At 33.9% G+C, this 15672-nt stretch overlaps 1 protein-coding gene and 1 non-coding gene across 9 annotated transcripts in view; one reads left to right on the plus strand and one right to left on the minus strand.

The window, feature by feature from the left end:
- LOC115209821 (anion exchange protein 2-like) overlaps positions 1-15672 on the plus strand; it is a 721610-nt gene that overhangs the window by 557612 nt on the left and 148326 nt on the right. For all 8 annotated transcript variants that reach the window (XM_036505450.1, XM_029778381.2, XM_036505461.1 and 5 more), the window contains exons 11-12: positions 455-641; positions 4024-4159. In XM_036505450.1, coding sequence (XP_036361343.1) covers positions 455-641; positions 4024-4159 — 323 coding nt within the window. The remainder of the gene's footprint in view (positions 1-454; positions 642-4023; positions 4160-15672) is intronic.
- On the minus strand, positions 12755-12873 carry LOC115220318. The gene has a single exon (XR_003882506.1). It is a non-coding gene; the product is annotated as a 5S ribosomal RNA (ribosomal RNA).

Consider the following 15672-nt stretch of genomic DNA (forward strand, 5'->3'; position numbering starts at 1 on the left):
ATTTGGTTAATAGAAACTGAGAAAACCCATTGAAGGAACTGTTATGCTTTTGGATGAAAGATTTAATCCATCACTTTGTTTAAAACCAACAGACCACTTGCTCTTGGGTGATTTTAGTTGGATCCATTTTGTTGTAAGGGTATGTGAGCCAGGCCACCAGTCTGAGAGTAACATCCTCTCTTTCCCCAATTACTAGTTCCTGAAAATGGTCTTGGACTCTGCCCATCTTCATCTCCCTAAGCTGCCAAAACAAAATAAAACAGTAGCTCTTTTCAACTGGCAAAGAATTTCTGGCTCCTTCAGCTCATAATCCATCACTGACATTATCATGGTCCTTATTATTGTCATAAAAATTAGTTGAGGGATGAGGTTGTTGTCTTCTTTTTGTGAGATTTGTTTCTTTTTTCTTTCTCACTTTTTGTAAATTTTCTATTTATTTGTTGGTATTGTGCAGCTCTTTGTAGAGCTTGATGAACTACATGTTGGAGACCAGAATGATTGGGACTGGGAATGGAGAGAAAAGGCTCGATGGATCAAATTTGAAGAAGATGTTGAAGAAGGAGCAGAGAGATGGGGCAAACCTCATGTAGCTTCATTGTCATTTCATAGCTTAATAGAACTGAGAAAAGGGCTCGAACAAGGTGAGTGTATTCTTCACACCATAAAATATATTCACTGTCTCAACTATTTTTATTATGCTTTTTCTCAGATTTTATTGTTTACTCAATATATTCATCTAAGTGCAGTACTACTCATTCAGGTGGTGTAAATGTTACCATTTAACCCCCTACACTTCACATTGTAACCCTACTACAGTCCCTTATCACCTATTTCTCATCCCTGATCCACTCCTGTTTCCTTCACTTCCCTTCCCCCAAACTAATAGTCACTTCATCCAACTCAATCCCTATAACTTGTCATTTCATACTTTTTTTACACTCTAGTGTATTTACCTACCCATTAACTGTTTCTCTCTCTCTCTCTCTCTCTCTCTCTCTCTCTCTCTCTCTCTCTCTCTCTCTCTCTCTCTCTCTCTCTCTCTCTCTCTCTCTCTCTCATATTCACCTTATACCTTTAGGGTATGCCCTCATCATTCTCCTTTTTCAGCTTGAGAAACTATGTAGTCACTTCTGCAAGATACCTTTTCTTGTTGCTCTATCATACTTTCACCTCCTTCAGTACTGTACCCCACTCATGTAAGGGGTCTTGCAAGTGTTTGGTGTTCAACAAATACTTTTTAACAAAACCAAGCATATTATTGAAATAAAGGCATGCTTAATTATTTTTTAATGAAAAGAAAACACTGATTGCTTTTTATTCAGCGGATATGATTCAGCACCGTCCACTGGATGGGGGGGGGGCGTTTTGCTCGTAGATATATATATATATATATATATATATATATATATATATTATATATATATATATTGTGTGTGTTTGTGTTGTCTCCCACCATTGCTTGACAACCGATGTTGATGTGTTTACATCCCTGTAACTTAGCAGTTTGGCAAAAGAGACCCATAGAATAAGTACTAGGGTTACAAAGAATCAGTCCAGGTGTTGATTTCTTTGACGAAAGGCAATGCTCCAGCATGGCTGCAGTCAAATGACTGAAACAAATAAAAGAATATATAAAACACAAACTAGGACTCAACAAATTCATCAATTAACACTTTTGTCATCATATTTCTGTTGAAATACACACTCATTATTTCAATTAATTTGAAAAGTAATGAATAATGTATTAAAATAATTTGTCATTATTAATCTGATTTTTAGAACATAAATTAACATGAAATGTTAATGGGGAATTTGAATTTATATCTCTTTAAGACTGGAAGTTTGTACCATAGAACCAAGAGCAGTGTTCAGTGATTTAGTATGAAAAGTGTTAATCTCTCTAAATATGAGACCTTGTGGCAAAGCTAGAAATAATCATTTATGTATAAATATATATTTCCTGATTACACACTGCAAGATTTATCAACTAAATTATATATTAACCATGTTTAATCATTAGCATTTTGGAGGCAATTAACATGCAATATGCAAAATTAATTGTTGACAAGTTAATTGTTAGAGAAAAGAAGTGCTCTTCTCCCCTGTAAATAGAACAATGTTAATCAGAAATATTGTATTAAAAGTGTTAATTTATCAATTGATTTTATTGGATCCCATTTTTTTGAACCATTATGTAAACCTCCTCAAGGAATGTGAAGACGCAGGCTGGAAAGCGGAACATTTTCCAATCGAAGTCGGTTGTAGAGGGTTTGTTGGACACAGCGTGAGACAACTGTTTTTATCGTTAGGCCTAACTCATCATAAAGTCAATACCACCATGACTGATATCCAATCTACAGTGGAGAAGGCTAGCCACTGGATTTGGTTAAAAAGAGACGATGAGCAATGGCTAGAAGGATATTGAGTTTAACTTCATAACCAGCTGATCTAGCAAGCGGGGCCTCATATCAGTGAGGGGGGCCGGTGCGCATTGATGCCGTCGAGAGGTAGGCCCCGAAACGGCGTGCATTCTCTCCTGATGATCCCATACACTTGCTGGCTTCCGGTATACAGAGCTTTTGACTGGTAGCACTTGCATGTGCAAGTTGTTTGCATGACATAATCAATCCCCAACTTGATTATTCAACATTCTGCATTTTTAAAGTTTTCTCTAACACCTTATACTTTGGTGTGAAGAGATACCTTGCTTCGGTTTACAATAGACTGGTTGCTGTGCAAATTTTAGATTCATCATTTTTTAAACAAATATACCTTAAGTCCTCGAGTATAATCCGCATTTTTTCCCCAAAATCCCTAGTGCATACTATATACGAAGTTAAAAATGAAAAATATTTTCTAAGCAATGTCCAAGTCTCTATTTGCTGTCTGGCAATGTTTATTCAGACGCATTTTGTGATGCCGGGCATGAAAATACCTTAAGCTAAGCCTGAAAGCAATGAAGTCATAAAAGAATCATCTATAACTTGCAGTAAGCAACATTTATTAAAATAAAAGTACTCAGAACACAGAATAACATGTAACAAAAACAATTTGCAAATATATTTACATTCCCATATAACAGTTAAGAACATCACTATTATTGTATTACGCATGCATGGAAGTGTTTGTTCGACTAGGTGCTGCTGGCTTAATTACGCACAACTCGGGTTAGAGAAGGGGTGCGTATTATACACAAGGTTTAAGTTTTTCAGAGGTACAGCCCCCTAAAAATCCTCTGCGTATTATACTCAAGGGCAGACTATACTCGAAGATTTACGGTAGACATAGTTGTGTGGCTAAGTTCACTTTGCAATCACAAGGTTCCAGGTTCTGTCTCACTGTGTGACATCTTGTGCAAGTGTCTTCTGCTATAACTCCTAGTCAATCAATACCTTGTGAGTGAATTTGGTAGAGGGAAACTATGTAGAAGCCTGTCGTAAATGTATGTGTGTATTTGTATGTTTGTGTATATAGGTTGATATTTCATTTGTCAGTGTGTGAGCAAAGTGGTGCTGATGTTGACATTCCTTGTTGACATTATGACCAGTAGCTCTGCACTTTCAAAGCCATGGAATATGAAAATACTTTGTTTTGAAAAAAAATGTGAGTTAGCAACCAGAATAGCATCTAACCATAAAATCCTGAGTTAAATAATTCTCCATCTAACTCATACTAGCATGGAAAAAATTTATTACTAATTGCTTATTTTACTTTTGCACATTTGATTTCATGAATGTGCATTTCTTTTTTTTTTTTTTTTTGCAACTGAATATCATTTGAAGCAGTGACTTTACTATCACAAAATCAAATTTATATTGATATATTCAAGTTTTCTAGTAAAGGTGGAATTTTCTCATAAAATTTCATAATTTATCATTTTTATTAAATATTGAGTAATTTTCCAAATCAATAATCTGGCAATTTAAGTTTATTGCTTATAATTTGTTGTGTTATTGATATGGAAAGGCCATAGGTATTATTAACATTGCATTTTTTTCTCATGAGAGACCTTTTTTCTTCCAGGTGTTTTTTTACTGGATTTGGAAAGCACAGATTTAAAGTCAATAGCTCACAACATTGTTGAACAGATGGATATTTATGACCTTATTCAGCCAGAAGATAAGGGCAATGTTCTAAGAACTTTATTGCTGAAACACAAGTGAGCATTTTATTCTTTTGCACTTAAACAGTTATGAAATCTTCATTTAACATAAATATCTTCCTCCCTTTATTTAATGGTTAATTATTATCAAAGAAGTAATAAGTAAAAGAAAAAAAAATTCAATTTATTTCTCTTCATTCTTGTACAATCTTAAGAAATCCCATATGTTGTTTTTCACTTCATTCTTTGAAATTTCCATTCAAAGTATTTTCATTTGCCGCTATAATTTTTCTGTTATTCTCCTCCCATATGCAAATTACTTTGACCTGTTAGCATAACTAATTTACTTCAATTTGTTTTTTGTTTTTTTTTTCATTTTGTTTTTTTACCTATTTTTATTATTTACAAAAATACTATTTTGTTTCCCTTTAACTTTTGTATTATCTTATATTGTTCTTCTCAAACATGATGATTATTTCTGCTTTAAATATTTATTTATTTGTTTTATTTCAGTTTATTATATCAAGCCAATTACAGAGTAGATTAGTTTTTCTATGAAATTATATTAATATCATAAATGTTTCCGCTAATAATATTTTTGAACAACACTCTGTATCTTAATTAGTTCTATTAATGATTATATTTTGCTGTTGTATTTTTTCACAAACAGAAATCATCAATTTAAGCTTTTGTTTAGTATTGACCAATAAAGTAAGTTGCGTGTCATTTTTAAGTTCAGTTCCTTTACTGTTTATTGAATGTAATTGGTTCCAGGAACAATGAGAAGAATTCCTCTCCATTTAAGCAATTTGGTCAAAATAATTCAGTGTTTATGTGACATTTGTCCTAATTTAATTCAATATTCATTAATTTAGAGAAGAAATATTAGTGGAAATGGAGAACACTTTTCTCATATAAAAATCTTTGCATGAAAAACAAAAACAAATTGTAAATAATTGATTGACAGCTTGTGATTCAATTTTGTTTGCTGTTGCCTTAGTTTGCTGGTTGTTTAGACATTGGTGAATTAATGGGTGTTGCTCTCACACAAATACAGCTGAGTGCTTTGAAATAAACTAATCAGCTAACAATTTTATAATTTACATTCTTATTTATTTCTAGATTCTTTCACAGTCATTTAATTTATATTGATTGGCTGCTGAGAGCTTGGCAAATACAACATCCATTTAGAAAAATATCCTAGATTAATCCAGCAAACACCCATAACTTTCCAATGTGTTATAAGCAAACATTGTTCCTCATGTGAAGATTACTGTTCCTCTGTTGAGTATATTTTATATGAGTTCTTTAAGTTTGTTCATTCATATAATTTTGTTTTTATTTATGAACTTTAATAACCTGCTCTTCCAGTTCTACAGAAAACATATCAAGGGTAGATATTATTTTTCCATTATTTATACATCCAAATTAGAAATGTTTAATTACATTTACAAACAAGTTTAATTCCCCTTAATCTAACAAATAACAGTAATTTATTACATAGTAAAACAATATTTTCTTGAAATTCCTAACATGGAATTTTAAACTGAGAATTGTGGAAATAGTCATAGTTTTGTCTAAAGGCAACAAAATAAACAACTATAAAACTATTTGTTATTTTATTTTATTTTATTTTATTTTTAGTTTCACAAAGCAATATGAAAAATATTTTGTTTACTCATTTATTCTTAGTCATCTAATCAATTACCATTTATTTTCAGATAAATATTTTGAAATATTGTATATATATATATATATAATTTAATAGACACAGTATACTTATATATATATATGTATCAGTAAAATGTATAAAAACAACATACAATTTATACTATTTGTTCCTACACATGTTTTACCATTGTGGCTATTCACATCTTCTGAAAAGGGTGCTAATAGTAAGTCTGGCTGCAGATTCACAATAGTTCTTTAAGGGAATATTTTATTACATTAAGTACACTGGAACTACTATATATATATTCTGTTTGTAGCACAGAAATCATAAAATTGCTCAGTACATGCTTGTGTTAGGAGTGTCATCCTATGTTTGTTTAACCAAGATTCTATATAATCTTCTATAGTCAACTGTAGGTATCTCCCAATAGGTTCAGTCAAGTAAAAGGCCAGTTGAAGTGAACCATGATTCAGGTTTATATCACAAATGATAAATATATTACATATGTACAAACTGAAGCAATATAGGGTAGAATGAACATGACAACTTCTCTAGTGCTGGTGCCATAATAAAATGCACCCAGTACACTCAATAACTGCATTCAGTTATCTAGGATGTTTGTATAAGTTGTAATAATGAAGTCAAACCAAATAGTTATATTTTAAAATCATTTAATATGTAGGTCTTTCACAATGGATGCATGCATTTCCTATTATTTATATTACACAGACCTGAAACATACAAATTGAATGATTTCAAAATATCACTATTTAGTTTGACTTCTTTATTACAACTTATATGACTTGATGCCGGTACAAGTTAGCTGGTCCAGTCACTACTAATGTAGATACTCTAACTAGTTATTGGAATAGTTTATTACATTTGATTCAAGTAAAAAATCCTGGTTGTGTGCACTGTTTCTTAGTGTAACATGAAATATATATGATTTTGATAAATAGTTTACATGGAACTCTCAATCTTTGAGCCACATATGTAACTTTACAGCTAACTAAATGTGCATATCACTGCATCAACCAGACTATTTCTTAGAGATTTTACATGTTTCAGTTCTTCTTGAAAAAATGAACCTTATCAAAAATATTTTTAAAAGTTAAGTGTAATAAAAAAGTTCATAATTGTTTCTTACTAGTCTCAACAGAATCCACGTGGTCGTGTTTTGTGGGGAGTAAGCATTATGGCTGTCTTGTGTGTTGACTAGATTTGTTGGCTGTAATTGGGATATATATGTATATATATATATATATATATATACATGTGTGTGTTTAGGTAAGTGCTTTAAATGAAACGCTAAAATTTTGAGTAACATGTGTAACTTTACTGTTATTAAAGAAATATATATTCCTTTGTCCATGCATTCAGCAAGTAGCTACGTGATCTTTTCTCCCTCCACTTTGAAGAGAGGTTATAGGCCACTGACCATTAGGGTCTAAAGCAACGCTGTTAAGCTAAGTGCTTTACAGACATGAAATCCAGGGTAACCCCATAGTCCAGCTATAACTATCTTTATCTAATTACTCTGTTGCTCTATAACTTAGAATGTGCTTCTCTTTCGGATTTGGCACAGAAAAAGCACTATTCGAACATGGTCGTTGCCAGTGCTGCCTGACTGGCTCTTGTGCCAGTGGCACGTAAAAAGCACCATTCGAGCGTGGTTGATGCCAGTACTGCGTGACTGGCCCTCGTGCTGGTGGCACATAAAAAGCACCCAGTACACTCTCAGAGTGGTTAGCATTAGGAAAGGCATCCAGCAGTAGAAACTTTGCCAGATCGGAGTGGAGCCTGGTGCAGCCTTCTGACTTGCCAATCCTCAGTCAAATACCGTCCAACCCATGACAGCATGGAAAGCAGATGTTAAACGATGATAATGATTATATAATTATATATATATAATCTCTCCTTCTTTCTCTCCTTGTTTTTTTCTGTGTATCTTTCTGTCGAAGAGCGTAGGCTCAAAACGTAAAAGACTTTTTCTATTCCTGAGCGTTATACTAATACATTTGTTTGTTTGTACTCCACCTGCCTTCGTCTTTTGTTTATTTTCATAAACTTTCCCTTTATATATATATATATATATACACACACACACACACACACATGTACATCATTTTTACATCTGTTCCTTGCTAGCATAGGTTGGATGAGCCAAGTCAGTTGTTATTTGGAGTTACTCTCATTCCTTTGCAGATCAGGGACCATGTCTCATATATTCCAATTTGCCATATTTTCTACAATTCGATGGCCTTCCTATCATTAGTCTTTTCTCAGAGTGTACTAGATAGTGAACATCTTGTTGTGTTTGTATGTATGTACAGTCTCTCTGTCTGTCACTCTCTCGATTTGTGTGTGTGTCCCTTTCCTTCCAGCACCAAAAAATACTGTGGCCAAAAGAGGTTGAATGTCCATTCAGCTGTGCCAAATCATCAGCCCCAAGCAACTACACCTGATCATCTCGCTCCATACATACATACACACACGCCCACACACACACACACATATAGACATGCATAAATTCATGCATTCAAGAACGCATGTGTGCATACACACGCACACACACACACACATATATAAGCATTAAAATGTCAGCTAGCTCTTATATCTTCTCAACATTTCCATTTAAAAATCAGTGTAATAACCTGGATATAACTTGTATTATATAACTGTGGTTTCAAGAAGATACATAAAAAACAACTTAACACCTTACTAATCAGTAATCCATTATCTGTGATAACTGCCCATGTTTCAGATGATAAATCTGAGATTTGTGTAAAACGTATGCAGTCAGTATACAAATTATTCTCTGGTGAGTAACAAATCAAAAGGTTACAAAAGGTGACATTAGAACACAAATTCATGCACCACACACATGCACACACACATACACACACACACACACACACACATATGGAGAGAGAGTAAGGGAGAGAGATAGACAGACACACACACACATGCATATATACACATATAAATATATAGGCACACCAACAATAGCAACATCTCTACCGACTTTTTCAAGCTATAATACTAAGTTTTGGTTATGGCACGAAAGATTTCAAAATACAACTGCTTGTTCTGGTAAGTTCAAAGCTTAAGGAAAGTAATCTAATAATAATGATGATGATAATGATGATGATGATGATATTGGTTTCAAATTTTGGCACAAAGCCAGCAGTTTTTGAGGAGAATGGGAAGTTGATTACATCGACCCCCCTCCCCCAGCACTTAACTGGTACTTTTTTTTATATTTCCAAAGAATGAACAGCAAAGTTGTCCTCAGTAGAATTTGTACTCAGGACATAAAGATGGACAAAGTGTCATAACATGTTGTCTGGTGTGATAATGGTTCTGCCAGCTCACTGCATTGATGATGATGATGATGATGATAATGATGACGACGACGATGATTGTTTTGTCCTAGTATAAAAGACAAGCTGCAGCAAATATTCTGCTCAATACTATAGATTTGCTTGTCAGCTGTTTGACCTTAACCAGTTGAGCATGTTCCTTAGTGGCTGACAATATATGCATCCCTGATCATGAGCAGAAGTAGTGGGGGAGCATCATAGCCATGTGTTAAGAGGAATTCTTTGGAGTTTGGATAATTCATCTTTGGAAACATGGGTGTTTCATTCAACATCCTTAAACAGCCCTTACTCAGAGACCTTTTGAACAGGAAAGGCTACTCAACGTGAAGAAAATTCTTGGGCCCCACCTGCAAGGTCATGTGCTGTTTATGTTGATATGAGGTCACCATGTCGTGCACATATGGTTGTGTCGCACGTACCTGGTGTACCCTTATCAGACAGGTAATCTTGATGGGTATACTGGACTTCGTATATTTTTCCCCAGTGTCACTTTGATGGCCGGCACTGCTCTCTCACTCAATAATAATACTAATAATAATAAAATATATATACGTATATATGTATGTATAAATATAAACAAATATGCATACACACACATATTGAAGAAGTAGAGCTCCTTTTAGAGAAATAGAGTTATCTTCCTAACCCTATTTTCATGACTGATTAATACACCCATAAAAACACTTTATACTAATAATCATTTTAATATCATTCTACAGCCCCATAACCTAGCAGTTCTGCTAAAGAAATCAACAAAATACCAAACTTTAGAAAAATTAGTTCAACTAAACCCTATAAGGCAATACCCCAGTGTAGCCACAGTCCAATAACTGAAACAAATAAAAGATAAGATATATATATATATATATATATATATACATTAAAAGTCAATTTCAATCTTGCTTGCCTGCTTGTAATGTTAATCAGTAAAACTGGTGCACAATGGGAAAATACCATGAATTAAGTTTACCCTGAAATGTTAATATGAATTGAATGAAACAAGTTTTGCATAAATCGGTAAAGTAGTTTTCAAGATATTAGACATTTTCAGGATATAAATACCCAAAATGGTGCGTAATGGGAAAATGTTCCGAAAATAGTCTTCATCCTGAAAGGGAAGAAACTCTTATCTTTCTTTTAGACAGTGAGTTGAGAATGGGGAAAAAAAAACAATCTTTTTTTTTTTTTTACAATTTCTATTTTTGCATTTGTTAAACACAATATTTTAATCATTTAGAAATATTTTTAAGTGAATGTGATTTCACAAACATAAGCTGTTTGTACAGTAAGTATGTATATTTTAGCTTTCTTTAAACAGACAATATTTCAATGTTATTTAAAATTATTTTCAAGTGAATACCATTGGGGGCATATTTAAAAAATATTCTAAAGGGAAAATGACTTAAAAAAATATAGTAGACATTTCGTAAAAGATCTGTTCATAATCTCAGTGTGAAATAGTTTTTTTCGAGTGCATTTAACATATCTCCCCTCCAAAGATTTAGCTGCTATTTCTAGCATGCCTTGCTACCATGTAATAGATATTTGCGATAAAGGACCCAAAATACCTGTTATGTGGTAGCAGGGCGTGCAAGAAATAGCAGCCAAATCTTTCCAACCCACTAAACAAAACTCTGTTGCTGGGAAACTCAGAGTTTCCCAGTGACACAATGAGTCACGGGTAATCTGTTATATATATATAGATAGATATACATGTAAACATGAGTGAGCAGGGGTTTTACCTTTTTTACTTTAGTAAGGACATTTTGTGTTTTCTTATCAGTTCTTTGTATTCAAAACATACAAACTCTCTGCTTCATGTGAACTCTCTTTACTCTTTTACTTGTTTCAGTCATTTGACTGCGGCCATGCTGGAGCACCACCTTTAGTCAAGCAAATCGACCCCAGGACTTATTCTTGGGAAGCCTAGTACTTATTCTATCGGTCTCTTTTGCCGAACCGCTATGTTACGGGGACGTAAACACACCAGCATCGGTTGTCAAGCGATGTTGTGGGGACAAACACAGACATACAAACATATACACACACATACATATATATATAGATACATATATATGACGGGCTTCTTTCAGTTTCCGTCTCCCAAATCCACTCATAAGGCCTTGGTCAGCCCAAGGCGCCATGCAGTGGGACTGAACTCAGAACCATGTGGTTGGTAAGCAAGCTACTTACCACACAGCCACTCATGCACTACAATTCTCTTAATAAAATTCTTAGTTTCTATAACTGAGCAAACTAATTTTGAGGATAAATTGGTTATTGTCGGTATGTTACTGCCATTATATAATAAACAGGAATTATATGATTGATATGATATTGTGTCACTATTGCTGGATTTCAAATTTTGACCATCAACAACTCCAGATCTCCTTCAGGAATCAGGAAGTGGCTATTGTTTATTACTAACACACTCTATCAGTGTGTTAATATTTGCCTTGCATTTTCCTATTAATATAGCTTACATGATTAATCTTTACCTCATGAGGGATTTTAAATCAAATGGTTGCACTATCAACTGATGTTTTCCTATCTAGTTTTATTTTGTGCTTTATGATGAATGTGTTCTAACGGCTCCTTGCTATAAATTGTATTTCAGTGAGCTGATGAAAAAATGTTGTATTTGTATGGCTAATGAGGAAGTTAAACAAGGAACCATTATTTTGGCTAATAGTTATCTATTAATAATGTACTCTGGTAATGAAGAAAGACTATTTCCTGATCCCTGGAGTCAATGGACAACATTTCAAATACTGCAGTAATGGCAATAACACACCACCAATAACCATTTCATTGAGCATAAAGATGTAGAAACATCAATGGACCTAGAAACTACACTACATTCCACATAAAATGGAATGGACTATTAAGGAAATAGGAAAATCTTTAATAACAATATATCAGGTGAACTGTTAAGCAGTAAATTGTGTGGCCATTGGTTTTAAGTTCTACTCCATTGTGCAGCACTTAGTGTAATTGACTTCTACCCTAGTGGATTTGAGAGACATTGAATTTCTGGAAGTCTTCTTATGTATGTACATTTGTTTGTATATATATATATATATATATATTTGTCATGTATAATGTAAATAGCATTATATATCTGGACGTAGGTTTTCACTGGGTTTTTGGTCAACTGTACTTATCAGCAAATCATGTGTGTTTACTCTTTTACTTGTTTCAGTCATTTGACTGTGGCCATGATGGAGCACCGCCTATAGTCAAACGAATCGACCCCAGGACTTCTTCTTACTAAGCCTAGTACTTATTCTATTGGTCTTTTTTGCCAAACCACTAAGTTACGGGGACATAAACACACCAGCATTGGTTGTCAAGCGATGTTGCGGGGACAAACACAGACACACAAACCTATACACACACATACATATATATATATATATATACAAAGGGCTTCTTTCAGTTTCCGTCTACCAAATCCACTCAAGGCTTTGATTGGCCTGAGGCTATAGTAGAAGACACTTGCCCTATGTGCCACGCTGTGGGACTGAACCTGGAACCATATGGTTCGTAAGCAAGCTACTTACCACACAGCCACTCCTATACCTATGGGAAGAAAGACGTTTACAGCACCTAGGTTTCCCAAGCGGTCACCCGTCTAAGTACTAACTAAGCTCAACATTGCTTAACCTTGGTGATCGGACGAGAACCAGTGTTTTCAAAGTGATATGGCCATAAAATAATATCATTATCATTATCATCGTTTAACATCTGCTTTCCATGCTAGCATGGGTTAGATGATTTGACTGAGGACTGGCAAACCAAATAGCTGCACAAAGCTCCAATCTGATCTGGCAGAGTTTCTACGGTTGGATGCCCTTCCTAATGCCAACCACTCTGAGAGTGTAGTGGGTGCTTTTACGTGCCACCAGCATGAGGCCAGTCAGGTGGTACAGGTAACAGCCATGCTCAAATGGTGTTTTTTATGTGCCACCTGCACTGGAGCCAATCCAGCAGTACTGGCAATGACCTCACTCGAATGTTTTTTCATGTGCCAGTAAGGCGACGCTGGTAATGATCACACTTGAATGGTGCTTTTTACGTATCACCAGCACGGAAGCCAGTCAGCTGCTCTGGCAACAATCACACTCAGATGATGCTCTTTGTGCTCCACTAGCATGGATGCCAGTCATCGAATTTGATTTCAATTTCACTTGCCTCAACAGGTCTTCGCAAGCAGAGTTTAGTGTCCAATGAAGGAAAGGTACGCATAAGTGGGCTGGTTACACCCCTGGCATAGGCCACGAGGTTATGGTCTCACTTGGCTTGCCGGGTCTTCTCAAGCACATCATGTTTAGTTAAACATGATGATATTGTTTATTTAAATAATGATTCGTTATTGCATCTATAGGCAAGTGGTAAATAAAAATTTCAGTTTCATGCCTATTCCAGAGTTAAGTGAAATCAGTGTTTGTCATTGTCGTCACTGTCATCATCTAATGCATATTTTCCATTTCATGCTGACAAAACCATACTTACTGAAAATTGAAAGTGATTCACTGACGTGATTCTTTACAAATTTCTTAATGTATCATTGCATACTTAACAAACCCTGGTATTGGATTGATGACCACTGGGCATTATGTATCATCATCATCATTATTTTAAAACATATTTCTTTGAAATCTGCATGAATCTGTAAGCATAATTTTATGCCTACAAAGTATGTTAGATTTTTAAATTAACTATTGGAAGTTGAATCCTAATTCAAATCTTATTGATGTGAATTACATGGTTACTTAGCCTGCTAGAAATAACAATAGAATTTCTTCAAATCACACCTTGAAGTGGATTGACACATTGGAAAGTGCAGTCATAGATGAACTGTATCTGAAAAAAAAAATAAAACATTTTATGGTCAGTATGATGAATATCTATCATCGAAGGTATGTTTGATCAAGGCTGTCCTATGGCTAAACAACTCATCAAAATTGTATTCTTACCAGCACTAAATGAAGGTTTATTATTTTACATGACAAAGAAACTATAACATACTACATTTTGTATGTGTTAACTGTCAAGCATGTTCCAGTGAACTACTAAAAGTAATTGCAGAAAAATTAATTATAAATTAATTTTATGAGTAAATATAAGCATTAAATTTATATTTTTAATGAGTTGACTTTTAGAGAGGAAAATAAGGAAATATCATTAATGATTATATATTAACAACACTATATAATCTAACCTGTAAATTATTAGTTTGAGACACTAATTAAGTTATTTTGGATAATTTTCAACACTATAATTATGATAATAAGGATAATGGTTTTAAACAAAAGCCCCAAAATATTTCCCTACTTTATAAATGCATGTAATAATAATTTTGTTGATATCTATATTTTTCTCTTATTTAATATGGTATATTACTCTAATTATTTGATTTCATAAGAGTATTTAATATCATCAATTAAAAGTTCCTACTACAAAAAGCCTCCATCTACAATCATCTTCATATGACCTAATAAGGCTGTAATAAGAATGTTTGTATTATAAAGTCTTTTATATTTAAGCTTAGCAGAAATAAGGTACTTGAAGACAATCTGAAAATGCACCAACAACTGAAATGCAATATAGAGAGAAATACTATAATGGCTTCTATTCCTTGGAGTTAGTAGGTTTTATATCTCTTCCACTCAGACACTCCTGACTGTCTCGTCTCTCTCTACTACACTAACTCCTCAGGTTCAACCACTATGCCACATGCCTCCTCCAGAATGTCAGTCACCTGGAATCTCCCTGTTCTTGTCTTACCTTCAAGTTTATACCTGCAACAGTTTAAATGGAACATTAATAGCATCAGTCTCACCAATCTCGGAGGACCTATAAAAACCAAAAGCACCACTGCCCCCTTTTCCAACTCCTGTAAATAAGTAAAAAAAAGTTGGGATTAATAGTTTGATGACTTTAAATTCTTCTAAGAATAAATCATTTTAAAAATATAGACAAGTATTGATTTAGAATCTCTTTTTATCTTAACATTTGCCATTCTAATTTCTTATTTGAATCAAGTGTTAGGAAGGGTATCCAGCTATAAAATTATCTCTGTAGCTACTCAAGGTAACACATTAGCCCATCTAATCTATACTATTATGCACAAACAGATATAAAAATGTTAAATTACAGGTATCTATTTTAGTAACCTCATTGAAAGAAGAAAGATCATGTTACACACACATCATTTCCTTTTGATAGTTTTTCATTTAAGGGCATATATTACAACTTTGTCAAGAGATTTCTTGAACTCATTATAACTTGATTCTGCACCAAGGAAATACTCAGTGTAGTCCATAGATTATCAGCAATGTATACCAAAGTATGGTTCAATGCCTCTGTAGACATCATAAATAATAATAATAATAATAAAAGCCAACCTATTATTTGAAGAACCAGTCATGCAGAAATATTTCTGATCACATGTTTTGGATAGTGCTTTCACTATGCTTACACCACATGTACTTTGTGCATTGCATCCAAGA

Source organism: Octopus sinensis, linkage group LG1, assembly GCF_006345805.1.
Source record: "Octopus sinensis linkage group LG1, ASM634580v1, whole genome shotgun sequence".
In the NCBI taxonomy this organism is placed as follows: domain Eukaryota; kingdom Metazoa; phylum Mollusca; class Cephalopoda; order Octopoda; family Octopodidae; genus Octopus; species Octopus sinensis.